General features: G+C 43.0%; 1 protein-coding gene across 1 annotated transcript in view; it reads right to left on the bottom strand.

Moving 5' to 3' along the window:
- The window catches only part of LOC117362959 (interleukin-5 receptor subunit alpha-like), a 40,824-nt gene that overhangs the window by 12,062 nt on the left and 11,489 nt on the right, over positions 1–17,273 (bottom strand). Inside the window, exons 5-8 of the mRNA XM_033950049.1 lie at positions 12,050–12,158; positions 9,693–9,877; positions 5,880–6,034; positions 4,047–4,188 (exon numbers count right to left, since the gene is read on the bottom strand). Of these exons, the coding sequence (XP_033805940.1) occupies positions 4,047–4,188; positions 5,880–6,034; positions 9,693–9,877; positions 12,050–12,158 (591 nt within the window). The remainder of the gene's footprint in view (positions 1–4,046; positions 4,189–5,879; positions 6,035–9,692; positions 9,878–12,049; positions 12,159–17,273) is intronic.

The following is a 17,273-nucleotide window of genomic DNA, read 5'->3' as shown; positions in this document are numbered from 1 at the left end:
AGAACAACGTGTACACAGTTCTCATTACAGTTTCTACTTCTTTCATCAATTTTACTTCTTTCCATGAATCAGAAAGTCCCAAATCTTCCCAATGTGCAACACAATGTTGCTGCACTAAATGTGGAATGTCTTTTCTCAGCTGTGCTGCAACACCATCTATTTTGCCCAACATAACAGAGGCACCATCAGAGGTGAACATAACCATTTTATTCAGGTCAAGTTCATGTTTCCTATAGAATTCCCTAATTGCTATTACTATTGATGTAGCATCACATGCTTTCAACTGTAGCATCCCACCAAATAATGTCCTATACTCATTTGAATTGACTGGCCGATACTTAAAGTAGAGTATTAAGTACTTGTTGACAGAAATGTCTGTGCTTTCATCAACAGTTAACGTATGATACGTTGCTAATTTAATGTCTGCCGTACGATCATCTTGCACGATGCCATTGATAATTCCAAGAAGTTCAAACGCATAGTTTTTGCTTCTCCAGCTATCAGATATACTAACATACTTCGCCATGTGCTCATTGATATCTTGAACAGAGAGCATTGAGATATTCATTTTAATGACCAGCACAACACTGTCAACCAGAACCTTAATTTCATCAGGACTGGAACGCTTCCGTTCATTACTAATTTGCCTGTTTTCTTTTTTGGTTGGGCTTTCAAGCAACATGTTAACCAGTCCCCCTCTTAAATTTGGATTTTTACTTCTGAGTTTCCTAATACTGTCGGTATGAGATTTACTTGATAGATGGCATTTCAGAAAGTCCAGTTTCCAAACATCATCCCATATTTTTGCAGTAGAGAATTTTCCAGTTGCTTTGGCATCTTGATAATAACAACACACAACTCCATCATCTTCGTCATAGGTAAATATTTCACACAGTCGAACACGCATTGTATTTCGAGATTCCGGTGTCTCCGTTTCAACAATTTTTTCAATCCATTCAGACCTAAAAGCTCTCTTGCGTTTTACACTTTTCACCATTCGCGGTTTAGACATTTTAAGAGTTATATCTGGTTGCAATTTAATAAATGAATACAGTTATACAACCGCAGTACCACGCTGCACACTACAATTCCACGAAATAAACAATATGGCGGAACTTCAGGAAGTCAAAGAATCGGAAGTGTTTCATATCCTATGGGCCATAGGCTATGGCCCTATGGGGCACGTGATCTGTCAAGTTCAATTGCCAAAGATAGTGGAATCACGTGAATGACTTAAAATTTATATTATATCGCTTCAATAAATGTGATAAATGGGAAATTGGAACAGCTGGTCTTCTGCAACATTTCATTTTAGCAGTGAAAATCATTTTAGGAAAAAATGTATTTTTGTATGCGCGCTATTTTAATTTGTGTGCGTGGGTTCGGCAAGTTGTGTGTGTGCGCACAAGTGCACAGCTTAGAGGGAACATTGGTCAGGACCCCCTTCCACCACCCAGAGATGGGCAGGGGGGAGGGAAACAGTACATTGAGGGCAGAGGAATCCCCATCAGCTGAACCAGTTTCAGGGATTCCTGCCAGCTCAGCTGATGGGGATTCTTCTGCCATGATCAGCTGAGCCATGAAGCCCTACATCCCTCCCACATCCCCCAACATTTTTGGACCCCCCCTGACATCCCGGGACCCTTCCCGATATCAACCCCCACAACTCCAACATTTCTGGACCCTCCCTCCCACATCCCTAGACCCCTGGGGTGATTTTGAGTCAATCAGAGCCTTATGCCCCATCCACTGCATCCCAGGATGCATTGGGAGGGGAAGACCTGTCATTCTCAGCATTGTCATTCTTTGGTGGTCCAGGGGGTCCAGGGATGTGTATGTGGGGGATTCAGAAGTGTTGGGGGATGTAGGAGGGATGCAGGGGAGGTGTCTGGGGATGCTGATCCTGGCACGGGGACTCCCCATTAACTGAGCCAGCAGGAATCCCCAAAACCGTCTCAGCTGATGGGGATTCCTCTGCCGACATCAGACAAGGTGGTTGGGCACGTCTACAAAACTTGCTTTTGTGCGTTTTTCATGTGGACGTTTTTATTTTTGAAAATGGCCCCTAAAGATAGACGTCTTAAGGACCAAAACATATTCATAGGTCATTTTCAGAAATAATAGATAGACATATGGCAGTTCTGAAAATGGAAATTTTTTTTTTCTGCTAGGTTTGTGGATGCCTTGCCCAAAACGTCCAACCTCAGACTTAGAGGTCCTATTGAAAATGCCTCTTCACGCCATATTTTGTATTGTAATTTGAATATTTTTACTGCTTTAATCATCTATTTCTTATATTTCACTTATTCTTACTGTATACCACCTTGAGTGAATTCCTTAAAAAAGGCGGTAAATAAATCATAATAAATAAATAAATGTAAAGAAACAGAGGGTATATCAAAAAACAATTGGCAACAAAATTTCAATCCCACTCAGAAGCAACACCGATGTTTGTAAACTAAACTAAACTAAACAAAACCTTAAGTTTATATACCGCATCCTAATCAAAGCATCAATATTGATGTAAAGACTTCAGTACGAGTAAACCAAACACATCGTTTTTCAATTCCTTTACCCCGGGCAGACAACTCATAGGTGACCAGCACCAGACAATAAGTCTAAATAAATCCTGCCCCGTATATCGTTAAGGGCTCCTTTTACCAAGCCGCGTTAGGGCATTAACGCGCGGAATAGCGCACGCTGAATTGCCGTGCGTGCTAGACGCTAACACCAGCATTGAGATGGCGTTAGTTCTAGCCGCGGAGCGCGGGTTTAGCGTGCGCTAAAATGCTGCGTGTGCTAAAAACGCTAACGCAGCTTAGTTAAAGGAGCCCTAAATCTGATTTATTTTAAATAAATTTAGATATTGATGATAAGCTGGATCGTTTTTATGATCACAACATTTTTAGAAATCACTCTCTAACTCACAGCTCTATTTTTCTATGTATTCTATACAATAATTTGTAAAGTGCTCAGACCCATAACCAACTTGTAATGTGTTAAAGCAAAACTATGGTTATACTGGGACCATCATCGCTCTTTATGGTCCCATCACCACTCGCTGTATACCATTCTTAAGTAAATACAAATAGCTGTTCAACTTATCTGAACCGGTGAGTGGTTGCCATCAGTTGGTCTTTGCTAACCATAGTCTAGCTTTAAAGTGCTCGTGCTCAAACGTGCCTTGAAGTAAAACTCTTAGCCATAGTAAGATCGATGATCCCCCCCCCCCCCCCATTATGACATCACAATCTCAGCTCTGGAATGTTGCTCTCACTGGGGTTCCGGAATCTTGCTATTCTTTGAGATGATGGGATGTTGCTACTGTTTGGGTTTTGGCCAGGTACTAGTGACCTGGATTGGCCACCGTGAGAACGGGCTACTGGGCTTGATGGACCATTGGTCTAGACGCAGTAAGGGGTAAAGGAATTTAAAAACGATGTGTTTGGTTTACTCGTACTGAAGTCTTTCCATCAGTATTGATGCTTTGATTAGAAACAGACACCGGTGTTGCTTCTGAGTGGGATTGAAATTTTGTGAGTGGTTGCCATCAGTTGGTCTTTGCTAACCATAGTCTAGCTTTAAAGTGCTCGTGCTCAAACGTGCCTTGAAGTAAAACTCTTAGCCATAGTAAGATCGATGATCCCCCCCCCCCTTATGACATCACAATCTCAGCTCTGGAATGTTGCTCTCACTGGGGTTCCGGAATCTTGCTATTCTTTGAGATGATGGGATGTTGCTACTCTTTGGGTTTTGGCCAGGTACTAGTGACCTGGATTGGCCACCGTGAGAACGGGCTACTGGGCTTGATGGACCATTGGTCTAGACGCAGTAAGGGGTAAAGGAATTGAAAAACGATGTGTTTGGTTTACTCGTACTGAAGTCTTTCCATCAGTATTGATGCTTTGATTAGAAACAGACACCGGTGTTGCTTCTGAGTGGGATTGAAATTTTGTTGCCAGTTGGTTTATTTGGTTTTGATATACACATTTTGGCAAACCATAGGGTTTTTTTTTCTTTGGGCTAAGAAACAGAGGGTGACTTACCTTCACCAATAAACACTGGCTCACTCCATTCTCCCCAGTGCTTGCTTTTTAGACAGTTTTTCTTTGCCCGAACTTGAAAGGAATATCTTTTTTTCCCATCATAATCTGGAAATAAATATTCTTCTTCCTGGACTTCTGCAGACTAATTTAATGGACAGTAATAGAATGCACCAGATATCGACGTGACAATGTAACATGCCTAAAATTCTTGAAAACATATACCCATGCATGGAGAAAAATACTGGCCTGAAGATTCACTCTGCATTTACAGGAGAGCGCACCTTTATTTAGGAAATTTTTTTTTAAAAAAAAGGAACAGACTCTCCAGCTTATATTTGGCACGAGTTAACTGGCCAGGAACAGCTGCCAACCAGTTAACCTTAGACAGCTTGTGATGATCTATTTGTGTTTGAATGGCTTGGCTCCTGCGAGTTTGGTGGGCATCATTCAGGCTTATGTCCCTTTATCCAAGTTGCGCTCTGTCCATCAAGGCGACTTGTTTGTGCCGTCTGTAAGGGAATTGAGACTGAATACCCTCACGTGTAAGTGTGTCTTCTTGTAGGGGCCCCCCAGGAATGGAATTGGCTACCTTTGCACATTAGAAAGCAATGCAATCTTGATGCTTTTAAGAAGCTATTGAAGATACATTTATTTTGTAACATGAAATATGGGCATTAACCCTCTGTTTTACTAAGGTGCGTTATGAGTTTTAGCGTGCATTTAGTGAGCGCTAAATATGTGCGTGCGTTAACCGCTAACGTGTCCGTAGACAAACATGCGCGCATTAACGTTTAGTGGTTAGCGCACGCTAAAATGCTTGGCGCACCTTTGTAAAAGGAGCCCTTGGCATTTGCACTTGTGTAAGCGCTGGTCGCTTATTTTGTTTGTGTATTTACATATATTTTGTGTATTTTTTTATTCTATATGTTTACATTGTGAGCCACCTTGGGAAAGGCGGATTATCAACTAAACAATAACCAAACTTGCTTGTCGGCAGCTAACTGGTAATTTTCAGAGGCACTTAACTGGTTATTTTCGCTAAAAATGACTGGTTGGCATCAAAGTTCAAGCCATCTATTGGGGGCATTCCAGGGATGGAGTCTGGCTAGCTTCCAATTTTCAGAGCTATCTAGATAGGGTTAACATAAGAACATAAGAACATAAGCAGTGCCTCCGCTGGGTCAGACCACAGGTCCATCTTGCCCAGCAGTCCGCTCCCGCGGCGGCCCGAACAGGTCACGGCCTGTCTAAGTCACCAGAAGGGGCCTCCTTGCCACCTTGGTTTATATATAGCTGTCCTATCTTTATGTTATGTGTCGACTTATATCCCGACAAATCTTCACATATAGGAGTTCTAAGCGACTTACAATTAGCATATAGCTTTACAAAAGCTTATATACAAAGATCGGGTAATACATATTACATATTTTACCAATTATTATATGCAGATGTGAGATTACCAGAATTAGTTCTTAGGTAGTGGGATCGTAGATTGCATTGCCCTTGTAGAGCATAGATTTATGGGGAGAGAGAGTTTGCGGTAGGTAATTTAGCTAAAAATCTCTTCCGTGGTTTTGTAAAAGGGGGGTGTAAGTTTCTTAGCATTTACAGTATGCTAATTTTGTTATGAAGCGCTAAGCTTTAAGGGCCCCTTTTTTATTTTGTGCAATGTTAATGTTATTTTGTGGTTTATTTTTGTAATATCGTAATTTACCTTGATGCAATTTGTTTAATGTAATGTAATGTAATTTATTTCTTATATACTGCTAAATCTGTTAGGCAGAATATATCATATCATAAATCCAATCAAATTACATCTTTGTAGGTCATTACCCTGAAATGGGCCTCCTTATCTGACTGTTTGAGTTTCACTTCATAGATGAAACAAGATTTATCTTTTGAACCAATTGTTGATGGTGAACTCCATTGAAATCTTGCGTTTCCTTTTCCAGTAGACACAGATATGTTAATTGGAGGAGTCAATATCTCTGAAAACACATTAACAAACACGGCAATAAATTTCAAAAGAATCAAGCAGACCAGTTCTCTAAGGACTTCTTTTATGAAACTGTGTTAGCGAGTGCCATGTGGCAAACGCACCAAAGCCTTTTAAATCTCTTTGGGCTTCAGTGCATTGACCGTGCCAGCCTTCCCTATCAGTCTTGATAAAAGAAGTCCTAAATTTCCATGCTATAAGATAAAGTTCATATGGATGGTCATTTAGACAAGTGGGTCAACCCACAATTTTGCTGGTTTGCAGCTTTATGGATATAGTGCATGAAGACATCAATATTTACCTGTGGATCAGTGGACTAAACTAAAAGCCAGTGAATTTCAAAGATTGCTTGCTCATGATTGCATGGGCTAGAACCATTGGTCACATGATCAACTAGACCAACCACCTGAAATGTGAAAAATGGGTTAGTTCACTTGTCCATAAGAATATAAGAATAGCCTTACTGGGTCAGACCAAGCCCAGTAGACAATCCAGGTCACATCTCCTGTGGTTGGTCAAGTTGACCATGTAAGAACATCTGTTTATTAAGAGGGATATGCATTTGTTTTGAAAGGAAAAATATGATGAAACAGGTTTGCTTTGTTTCTAAACTCATTTTTAAAAAGTGGTCAATGAAACGTATAATCAGAGAGTTGGATTCATTCAATAATATGTCATGGAATTTTCAGTGGTGTTTTGATTCTTGATGACTGTCCTTTCTACTAATAGTTTTCAAACAATAGTTGGGGCAATTGTTTTACTCCCGTTAGATTATTGTAATTCATTGTACTATGGTATTACACTGAAGCTGAAATATAGGCCAAATAAGACCAGATAACTGCTAAAATGACACATTGCCTAGATTTCAAAAGGCCAATCGGAAAACAAAAAAGCTTTCAAACTTTTCCAGAATGCCAAAAAATCAGAAATTAGACAAATAGAGTCTGGAATTGAGTTCCACAATGAAGGTCCAGCCACCTGAAACATTTGGAATCGATTTACGACCTTAATGACTGAATGAAGCAGAAGGACAATCAAAAGGTCTCTAGATTACGATCTCAGAGGGCGACAAGGTTCATATGCCTGTAATAAAGAGGCAGATCACCTTAAGTCATGAACAGATTTAAATACCAAGGTCAATATCTTGAATTGTATTCGTCATGCAACTGGCAACCAATGAGGTTCAGCCAGTACAGGTGCGACATGTGAGTAGCGAGGTAATCTGGCTATTATCCTAGCAGCTGAATTCTTTGCCACTTGTAGGGAACTTAATGAATTCTTCGGTAGGCCACATAGAAGCGAAGATGTTAGACTAATGATGTATCACCCATCTGGGTAGCAGCAGATGGGTAGTGTTGGAGGCAGAGGATCACATTTGATGCAACAATGAAGAATTTATACTACGCAGAATAGAGGCCAGCAATCTGCTTCTGTATTCTGCCACAAAAACTTGATGATATGCATCAAGTCGCTAGGACTCGAACACGAGTCAATGACACCTAACAAGAAATCATAGATTTTTCACTTTAACACTGTTTTCCGGCAACTCAGGTTAACAAAGCTTCAGTTTATCCTTAATCCTTGAAGCACTTGTGGCCTGAATCATTTTCCATAGTTCCAACATCACTTTCTAGCTTCTGCAGTCTTACATCATACTCCTTTAGTTTCTCAATGGATTCCTCAGAAAACTGTTCAACAAATTTTTTTCCGGTGTGTGAAGAGCCAAATGAATGTTCCACCTCCAAAGCCGAATGAGGTGTGGTTTTGAAGAGACATAGCCCCTGAAGAAACTTGGCAGTGAAACGGCCGTCGGGCTAAAAGATAAGTGCTCTTCTTTACTATTAAGTATTTCTTGGAATTGACACACCAGATTGTTATATCTCAGCCTGTATTGAATATTTCATTCACAAACAAGACTAGTGACGAACACTTCACCCCAGTAAGGACACGAAGTACAATTTTAGTAGTGTCTTGGGTATTTGACGCCTTTGAAAATGTGATTGAACTTTGCATTAGTTTGTTCTCAGTTAAGTGGTATACAGTAAATGAAGGAACTGCGTTTCCATATTCAGTGTGGACAGTTCCAAAAAATCTAATTTACCAGCGCCTAACTCAGATGCCTAGTGACACCTACCATGCCTATTCTTCGCCCCTAACCAACTTTTCAGAAGGCACCTCGAATTAGGTATTGCTAGGGGTCATGTGGAATTCTGTGCCTAACTTTTAATTTTTAAAAAAAAATCAATTAACTTCTATGGCATGATCAATTACCTCGCCATTTAAGCTAATTGACTGAATTTAAGTTGGGCGCAGATTTTACTTAGGCCTCACTAGGCGGCCTCAATTAGGACGCCCAATGGTGCCTAAGGTGCCGTTTATACTGGTTCTTCTCTTACACTGTTAATCACTAGGACCGGCCTTGTATTATAGTCACTGCCGCTTCCTCCATTGAGTATTGACCCCTTTGTTCTTTATTTTCATAGTACAAAGACCTCTATCTCGCCTCTGGCCCACTTCCTTTATTATTGCCAACAATCAGTGGCATAGTAAGGGGGGGGTCAGTCCACCCCAGGTACTGTCTTAGTGGGGGGCACAGGCACCCGTCCTCCTTGCCACCCACCATCACCATGTGCACTCTCCTTCCCTTCCCCCATAACTCCTGGCGCGAGCAGTAACCCCCAACCTGCTGCTTGCAGTAGTATCTGCTCTGTCTCTGATGACCCGTGCCTAGGCAGTGACGTTAGCAGATGAGCCAACGCTGGCTCGAGCAGCTGGTTGGGGTTGCTGCTCTCGCTGGAAATGTTAACGAGGTTTGGGGAAGGGAAGGGGCAGAGAAGGAACAGATGGGGCTGGGGGGAGGGGCAGAGAAGAGGATGGGGGAAGGGCACTACTGCCCCGAGCGCTTCTCACCCTCGCTACACCACTGCCAACTATACCATCTACCGATTACTTTTTTGCTTTGCTTTATTGCGGTGATAAAAGTGCAGTAGATGTTATATTCTAATAATTCCATCACTTAGTACAATAAATATTACATTACATTACATTACATTACATTAGTGATTTCTATTCCGCTTGTGCCTTGCGGTTCTAAGCGGATTACAAGTTAGAAGACTGGACATTTCCAGTAGCATTGCAGTACATATAATCAAGACATATAAGACAAAATGCGATCTTTGCGGTTACAGCGCCTAAACTATGGAACTCCTTACCATCATTTATTAAGGAAGAAAAATCATTAAGTAAATTTAAAGGATTGTTAAAATGCTGGTTGTTCAAGGACGCTTTTGAGACCTAATCGTCGGATTCTCTTTTGACCCCGTTCACCAGAGAAATTCATGTTTCCTCTGTCATAGGTTCCAAGAAATTTAAAAAAAAAAAAAAAATCTTTTAATTTTCTTTTTTAATCCTGATTATATTTTTAAAATTTTTACCCTCCTTTTGTACTTACCTTTCACGTTCTCTTTACTAGGCCTATTGTAGTTCTTCCACTTCCCTTATGTATCGGTCTGCAATGTTCGTGTGTCTATTGTAGTTAATAACTAAGACTCTGTTTTTAATTGTAAATCGCTTTGAATTCACGATATTGCGATGCATCAAAATTTTAATAAAACTTGAAACTTCAGGAAACTATAAGTTAAGGTGCTTACCTATACGCACAGGCAAAAAAGACCGATTTAATCGCACTTCTGAATCCTTTGTGGACACAGCTGCATAAATCCTTGGACTCTTTTCTGCAGTTGCGTTGAAATGTACACCTTTCATGTGACAGCCAATGTTTTTCTTTTTTGCATTTGTCAAATACTGCTGACATTGAAAATATTTTTTTCTGTACCTGATTAAGAATATGGGAAAAAATTTTTTAAAAATTCTCTATTGATTTTCCAAACATCAATAATGCAAGACACAAATATATAACATATAATAAGTCAATAAAAGCACAACTTACAAATGTACAGAACAAATCATTTTAATCAATAAAACACAGAAACATAGACTTTTCCAATAACCTTACCCTATTCAGCTTAATACTATCCTCCCACCCACCCAAATACTCACAGGTCAAAATTAGGACAGTGATAGCCCCCCTCCCACCCTTCCCCGAATGTGTATGAAAATAAACAAAAATTGACACATATTCAAAGACCTACTATAGTGAAGTAATATAAGATGTCAACAGGCCCCAAACCAGTTTAAATAAATTACTGTGCCCTAAACTATCAGCATTCATTTTTTTCATACCTATAGCTGGAGCACAGATTTGCCCACCAGAAAGGAAAATTTAGGCGATCGTAATTCTTCCAATATGGGAAAATTTTTACTTTATAGTTAGTTCTAATAATTTGGTCACAGATGCATTGTCTTAGCTCAGTGAAAAGATATCTATCTAGCTATAGGTTTTTGACTCTTGTGTAAAGGGGCTCATTTTCAAAAAAGAAAGACATCCAGAAAGTGACATAAAGCGGCAGATGAATGTTTATCTTGCCAAACCTGCCAATTCACTATTTTCTAAACCTATTTTGTGGATGGATTTCCATGCTATTTGCCTGCAGTGTGTCTAAATTCTGTATACTGTTAATTTCTCTATCTGCATATTGTAAATCGCTGATTGTCCAGCTCTCTTCAGTTGTAAACCGCCTAGAAGTCGCAAGATTATGGCGGTATAGAAGAATAAAGTTATTATTATTATTAAATCGGAAGGGGGCATGTTAGAGGCATGGTTTGGGCAAGACTAGAGCAAGCTTCTGATTTGGACATTTTTCTGCAATAATCGAACCTTTATAAAATACGTCCAGGTCACAATTTGGAAGTTTGGAGCTAGACCCGTTTTAACAATGAAAAAATGCCAAAAAGGAGACCAAACTGACCAGATGACCTCTGGAGGGAAGAAAGCATGACCCCCCCATACCTCCCCAGTGGTTACTGACCCCCTCCCACCCCCAATCAATACAATAGCTTCATATTTTATGGCCAGGCCTAATAGAGCAACAAGCAGGTTCCTGCAGTAGTCTAGTGGCCAGTGTAGTGAGGCTTAGAGATGGGGGACTCAGTCCCATACCCTGCTCTAACTGCTACACTTATGGTCATAGGAACCAACTTTTCAAAATGATTGGAGATTCTCTTTCTCAAAGGACCCTCAGCCACAAGAGGGCATCTGCTCAAACTCAGGGGCGGGAAATTTCATGGCGACACCAGGAAATATTTCTTCATCGAGAGAGTGGTTGATCCTAGGTGATCGAGGCAAACAGCGTGCAAGAATTTAAGAGCAAATGGGATGCCCATGTGGGATCCCTTAGAGGGTTAAGCCAAGGGAACCTCTCACCAGGAGTGGGATCCCTAGGATAGTAGACTTGGGGGTGGGTCAGTAGAGCGGGCAGACCTGATGGGCTATGGCCCTTATCTGCCGTCATCTTCTATGTTTCTAACCTCTACTCCCCAGACCCCACCCCAGACCCTGCTCAAGCTCCCCCCCACCCCCCATAACAGCACTAACTGTAATGCCATTTTTCATATATTTATTTATTTAATCTGATTTATATTATATATACGCACAATATAATCTTATTAACAATACATAATGGTTAACCACAAAATGAAACTACACAAAGCACCCTATATGGCACTTCTCAGCATTCATTCCTACCAGAACACCTGGCCTTGGTCCACAAACTAAAAGTTCTAATATACACAAACGAAACCCTAAGATGTCAGACTCTGCGTAGAATACAACGTCAGGTGGAGGTAAAAATGGCCTTAGTGCACACGAAAGACTCCCATAAGGGTGCGCTAAGGCTATTTCTTACTGCAGCTTAGTAAAAGGGCTCCATAATGATGCTTGTACAGCACATACTTGTTCATTTTCAAGGTGAGAGAAGGCAGGTTGCTTCCCTTTCAGGCTATAATTGTGCAAGAAAACTGGTGAGAATGTTACATTACTCCCACATGCCTACATTTGCCTGATAATTAAACTAGGCCTTCAAATAACACAGCATAATAAATCCTTTACCTGTATGAGAAAAAAAACTGCAGTTCTTCTGGGGAATCTTGCTTAATTTCCCATGTACACTTTAGATTGGAAATGTTATACACAATACATGATAAATTGTGAACAGGCCCTATAATGCAGAAAATAGCTGTATTAGCTTTTGTCTGTTAGCATGGTTCAAATATAATAAATGGTGTTATTGTGATGGTAACACAACATTCAGGAAGCAATGTTTGATCAGGACACCTATGTGGAAAGTTCAAAAAGGAAGCCTGTCCCAGTGGCATATCTGGCTAGGTTGCTACCCAAGGCTAGGGTTACCAGATTTTTTAGGAATGAAAATCTGGACCCATGGCCCCGCCCCCAGGCCTGCCAAGTTCTGCCTGGCCCCGCCCTGATCTGCCTGAGTCACGCCCCATTCCACCTCCAGCCCCGCCCCCCTCAACCCTACTTATAAAAGGGTTTTCTAGGGAGAGGAGTAGCCTAATGGTTAGCGAAGCAGCCTGAACCCTGGGAAACTGGGTTTGATTTCCACTGCAGCTCCTTGTGACTCTGGGCAAGTCACTTAACTTCCATTGCCCCAGGTACAAAATAAATACCCCGACATTTGCGCGCAGGAGAAATGTGCGTCGCTGTATTGCCTTCCCGTTTGTGCTCTGAGGGGGGGGTTGGGGGTAGAACCCCCTCAATACACTCGCGCTCTCATTGAGGGTATGTGTGTGGGGGAAACCCCCTTCCCACTTCATTTACAACTCCTGTTCTCCTCGCGTGAACTCTAAAATTTCCATTTTCTGCTCTGGGGGTGTGTGGGGGGACCCCCCACTACAATCAGGGGGGGATGCCGATGCACACTCCATTACACCATTGCTGCAAACCCCCTCCCAATCTACTTACAATTTCGCCCTGAAGTGAAGGCAATATGGCGGCACGCATTTGTCCTGCGTGCAAGTGTTGGGGCGGAATTGTCAGCATGTCAATGTCTGGCGCGCTTTTGATGGTGCACTGTATATCTATAATAATAAAATGGTAAGCGCGTATGCGCACTCTATAGCCGTGTTCCCTGATCCGTCGCGATGTGGCAACAAGAGTGCACATGCGCGCTTACCACGCATCGGGCTTACCATCGCCCCAGCCAGCCGCCGATCGCCTCCTCGAGCGAAGTGAGGAGCCGGCCAGGGCGGCGCAAGGTCCATGCCCGACCCCGGCTTCCCCACCATCCCGCGAGCCCCGGCCTCGGCACTGAGTGCGCATGGCGCTAAGGCAAAGGCGGTGCGGAGCGGCAGCTGCCGGGAGGAGGCCACGGCGGCTTGAGGCACCTGCAGGCCGTGGCGGCCCTTCCCGGTCTCCTGAGCCGCGTACTCATGCCCCGATTGCCGGCGGTGCTGTACACTACATGTTCTGTGTCGCAGGCTTTTGTGCTGAGCCGTCTTCAGGGCAGGCCCAATTCGAGCTGTCCAACTCATGAAAAAGGTGGTCCGTTTGGGACCCAGGACCCTGAAATCTTCACAAGGTAAGTGTACTACAACAGGGGTTGATGGACAGGGGAAGAGGTGCTGATGGACAAGGGGGGGGGGAAGAAAAAGGAAGGGAGGCATACTGCTGGACAGGGGGAGCAGGAAAAAGGTGATGATGGATAAGGGGAGCAGAGAAGGGGTGGTGGAGGACACAGGGAAGGTAAAAGGAAGGGAGAATGGACGGGGGGGGAGCAGGCAAGGGGTGTTGGTGGCTGCTGCTGGATAAGGGGAGCAGAGAAGGGGTGGTGGAGGACACAGGGGAGGTCAAAGGAAGGGAGAATGGACAGGGGGAGCAGGCAAGGGGTGGACAGCCAAGGAAAAAAAAAGACAGAAAGAAAGAAAGACAGAAATACAGAAAGCGGCTAAGGAGAGAGAAAGAGAGAGAAAAAAAAGAAATAAAGACAGACACACACACATATATTCTAGCACCCGTTAATGTAACAGGCTATAAGACTAGTAATATATAAACTGCTTTGATTATAACCACAGAAAGGACTAGGGTTGCCATACAGCTCCAGAAAAAGGAAGACGGATTCAGACATCTGGGTTTTACTTCCATAGCTTTTAATGGAAGCAAAACCGAGATGTCTCAATCTGTCTTCCTTACTTCATTGCTTTCAGGGGAAGTAAAACCTGGATTTCTCAATCTAGGGTTACCAGATTTTCTGGAACGAAAATCCGGACCCATGGCCCCGCCCAGTTCTGCCCTACTCTGCCGAAACCACACCCCCTTCCACCCCAGCCCCGCCTCCAGCCTCGTCCCCTCAACCTGTTCGCTTGTTAGGAGGGCCTCTGTGCATGCGCTGGTGTGACGCTCTGATGTCACAAGCATGCGCGCATGCGCGTTACATGACCGCCATTGCATCTGTGCATGCGCAGATGCCGTCCCCCCACGTCGCTGCTAGCTAGAAGCTTTTCAAAACCCAGACAAAATGCCGGGTTTTGAAAAACTGTCCGGAGCCCCGGACATGTCCTCGAAAAGGATGACATAAGAACATAAGAAGTTGCCTCCGCTGAAGCAGACCAGAGGTCCATCCTGCCCAACGGTCCGCTCCCGCGGCGGCCCATCAGGCCTAATTGCCTGAACAGTGTCCCTGACTAATTTTGTAACTGCCTCTAATCCTATCCCTATTACCTACCTCTACTCCTATCTGTACCTACCTCTACTCCTATCTGTACCCCTCAATCCCTGTCCAGGGAAATCCGGATGTTTGGTAACCCTATCTCAATCTGTCCTCCTTTTTCTGGAGCCATATGGTAACCGTAAGACAGGTGGTCTATCAAATCCCATCCCCTTTCCTTTCACCCTAGATGTCACTTCTGTAAAGCCAACAAAAAAAATCCCTCCACTGCTGACACTTTTTACAAACTTGTATAAAAACACACTCTTAGCAGTAGCGCCAGTGCCACGGCAGCATCAACTCCCAGTGAAAAGGCACCGCTGTAAATATTACACCAGGCCCTGAAACACTAATGCACCATCTAGTGAGAAATGGAACCACTACAGATCTCTAAACAGAAATAACATAGGCAAAACTCAGACAGACTCTCAACAAATATGGAACAAAGGACCACAGAATAGGAAGGATTAGAGATATGAAAGCAAAAAATCTGAACTGGAAACTTTAAGTGGTCACACTCTGGACACTACAGTACAGCACTATAGTATTAGAGAAGTAGAAACTCAAATATAAGACATTAGAGCTGCACACTTCCCAAATCTCTTTCTTAGCACAAGCTTGCCCACAGAACAAATTCAGAAGAGGGATTAAACATAAATATCTATGACCCCTTCTATCCACATTATAGCATTTCCTGAGAATTGTATGTATGTTCATTTTATTATATGTGCATTATATTATGTCTTTGCTTTTATTTTGTCTTCATTTTAATATTGTGCATGTAAATTAAATAAATAAATAAATACATAAAAATAATAAACAATGGTAATATATGGAGGCGTGGCCTAGTGGTTAGAGCAGCTGTCTCATCACCCTGAGGTGAGTTTGATTCCTACTGCAGTTCCTTGTGACCCTGGGCTAGAGAATGACATGGGGAAGGGTTTCCACGGTAAAGCACAGTTAGTCTGCGGGAACGAGGAAAATATGGTCAGTTTGCAGCGGGAACTGGAACAAGGCCCTGTTCTTTCAAGGTTTCCACAGCTGGCATTGTGCTTGTAGCAGGTTTCTGGGTCTCGCTGAGTCTTGTCCGGTAGAAACCGATGTTTCTTGGCTTTCTTCAGGGTATTGTGTGAGATCTGCAGTTTGTCTTTGGAAATAGTGGGTTCACTGATCTGATTGTGAATAGGGCAGTCCACCAATTAGAATTTTTGGAATGTCAGTTGGTCAGAAATTTGAATTTTGTTGTGAAAGTCAGTTGATCTCTTTTTCCATAGAATAGAAGTCTCTGATGGGTTTAAAGATGTTCTCCCCATGGAGCTGGGTTACATATTCTCGCAGCTGGCATGAAATCTGCAGTTTGTCTTTGTAAATGGTGGGTTCACTGACTTGATTGGGAACAAGGCAGTTCACCATTTTGAGTTACATCAAGGAGAGGCTTGTCAGCTAAAGGAAGGCCTTGGAACAGAATAGGCCTCTGAAGATTTTTTTGGCGTGGCTCAGCTGGCTCGTTCGGGTAGTAGGCCCAAGGGGAGCTGGGAAGGAGATGCTGACCCATGGTGGGGGATTTTGCCTGCTGTTATCACTGTACTTATGGGGGAGGGGGGAGGTTTGCTGGCTGGCTGGCTCCAGAGCTGGAGCTGAAGGACGATGCTGGATCTGGGATGGGGGGAAGAGAGGTGTTGGACCCATGGGGGTGGGGGCAAGAGGGAAGGAAGAGAGGTACTGGAGTCGAGGCTCAAAGCTAGAACTAGAAGGAAGGGAGAGAGGTGCTGGATCCTTGGGGAGTGTTCAGAGAAGGGTACTGGATCATGGGGGGTGGGAGGGCTGGAGGAAGTGCTGAGAGAAGGGAGAGAGATGCTGGACCTGCAGGGAGGAGGAGAAGAAAGGGAAAAAATGCTGAACCAAGGGGATGAAGGGAGTGAAATAGTTAACACAGTGGAGGGAGGGAGGAAAGAGAGGGTGAGAGATATTTTGGTGTAAGGGAAAAAGAGGGGAGACACTGGACACAGGAAGATATATGAAAAGAGGGGAGATGGTGGGCATGGATGGGAGCATAGGGACAGGGACACAAAAGGGAACACTACATGGGGGTGGTATATGGACACAGTCAGTGAGGCAATGCCAGACATAGAAGAGTTTATGGTCACAGAAGATGGCTAGATATGAGGGAGAAGAGGAACGCAGAAGAGAGATGTTGGACTTGGGAGGGGAGGCATAGGGACACAAAGGATTGACACTGGGCACAGAGGGGATAGGGACACAGAATAGTGTTGATGATAAAGGCAGGGCGATGGACACAAGGGAAATACTAGAAAAGGGAGTATAGGAGACAAAAGGGAGATACTGAACATGGGGAAAAAACATACACAGAGATGGAAGATGAATGGTGAGCATGGAGAAAGAAGACATGTCAAATAGTTAGGAGACCCTGGTGAGTGAGTTAAGAGTAGACAGAAGGAAACAGAAACCAGAGCCTGAGACCAATGTGATGTGAAGAATAAACTGACCAGACAACACAAGGCAGTAAAAAAGTAAATCAATTTTCTATTTTGTGATTAGAATATATCAGATTAAAGCTTGTGTTAGACATAACTATGAACTGCAAAGGAA

Source organism: Geotrypetes seraphini, chromosome 6 (genome assembly GCF_902459505.1).
Source record: "Geotrypetes seraphini chromosome 6, aGeoSer1.1, whole genome shotgun sequence".
In the NCBI taxonomy this organism is placed as follows: Eukaryota; Metazoa; Chordata; class Amphibia; order Gymnophiona; family Dermophiidae; genus Geotrypetes; species Geotrypetes seraphini.
This window is presented reverse-complemented; position numbering and strand designations above follow the sequence as displayed.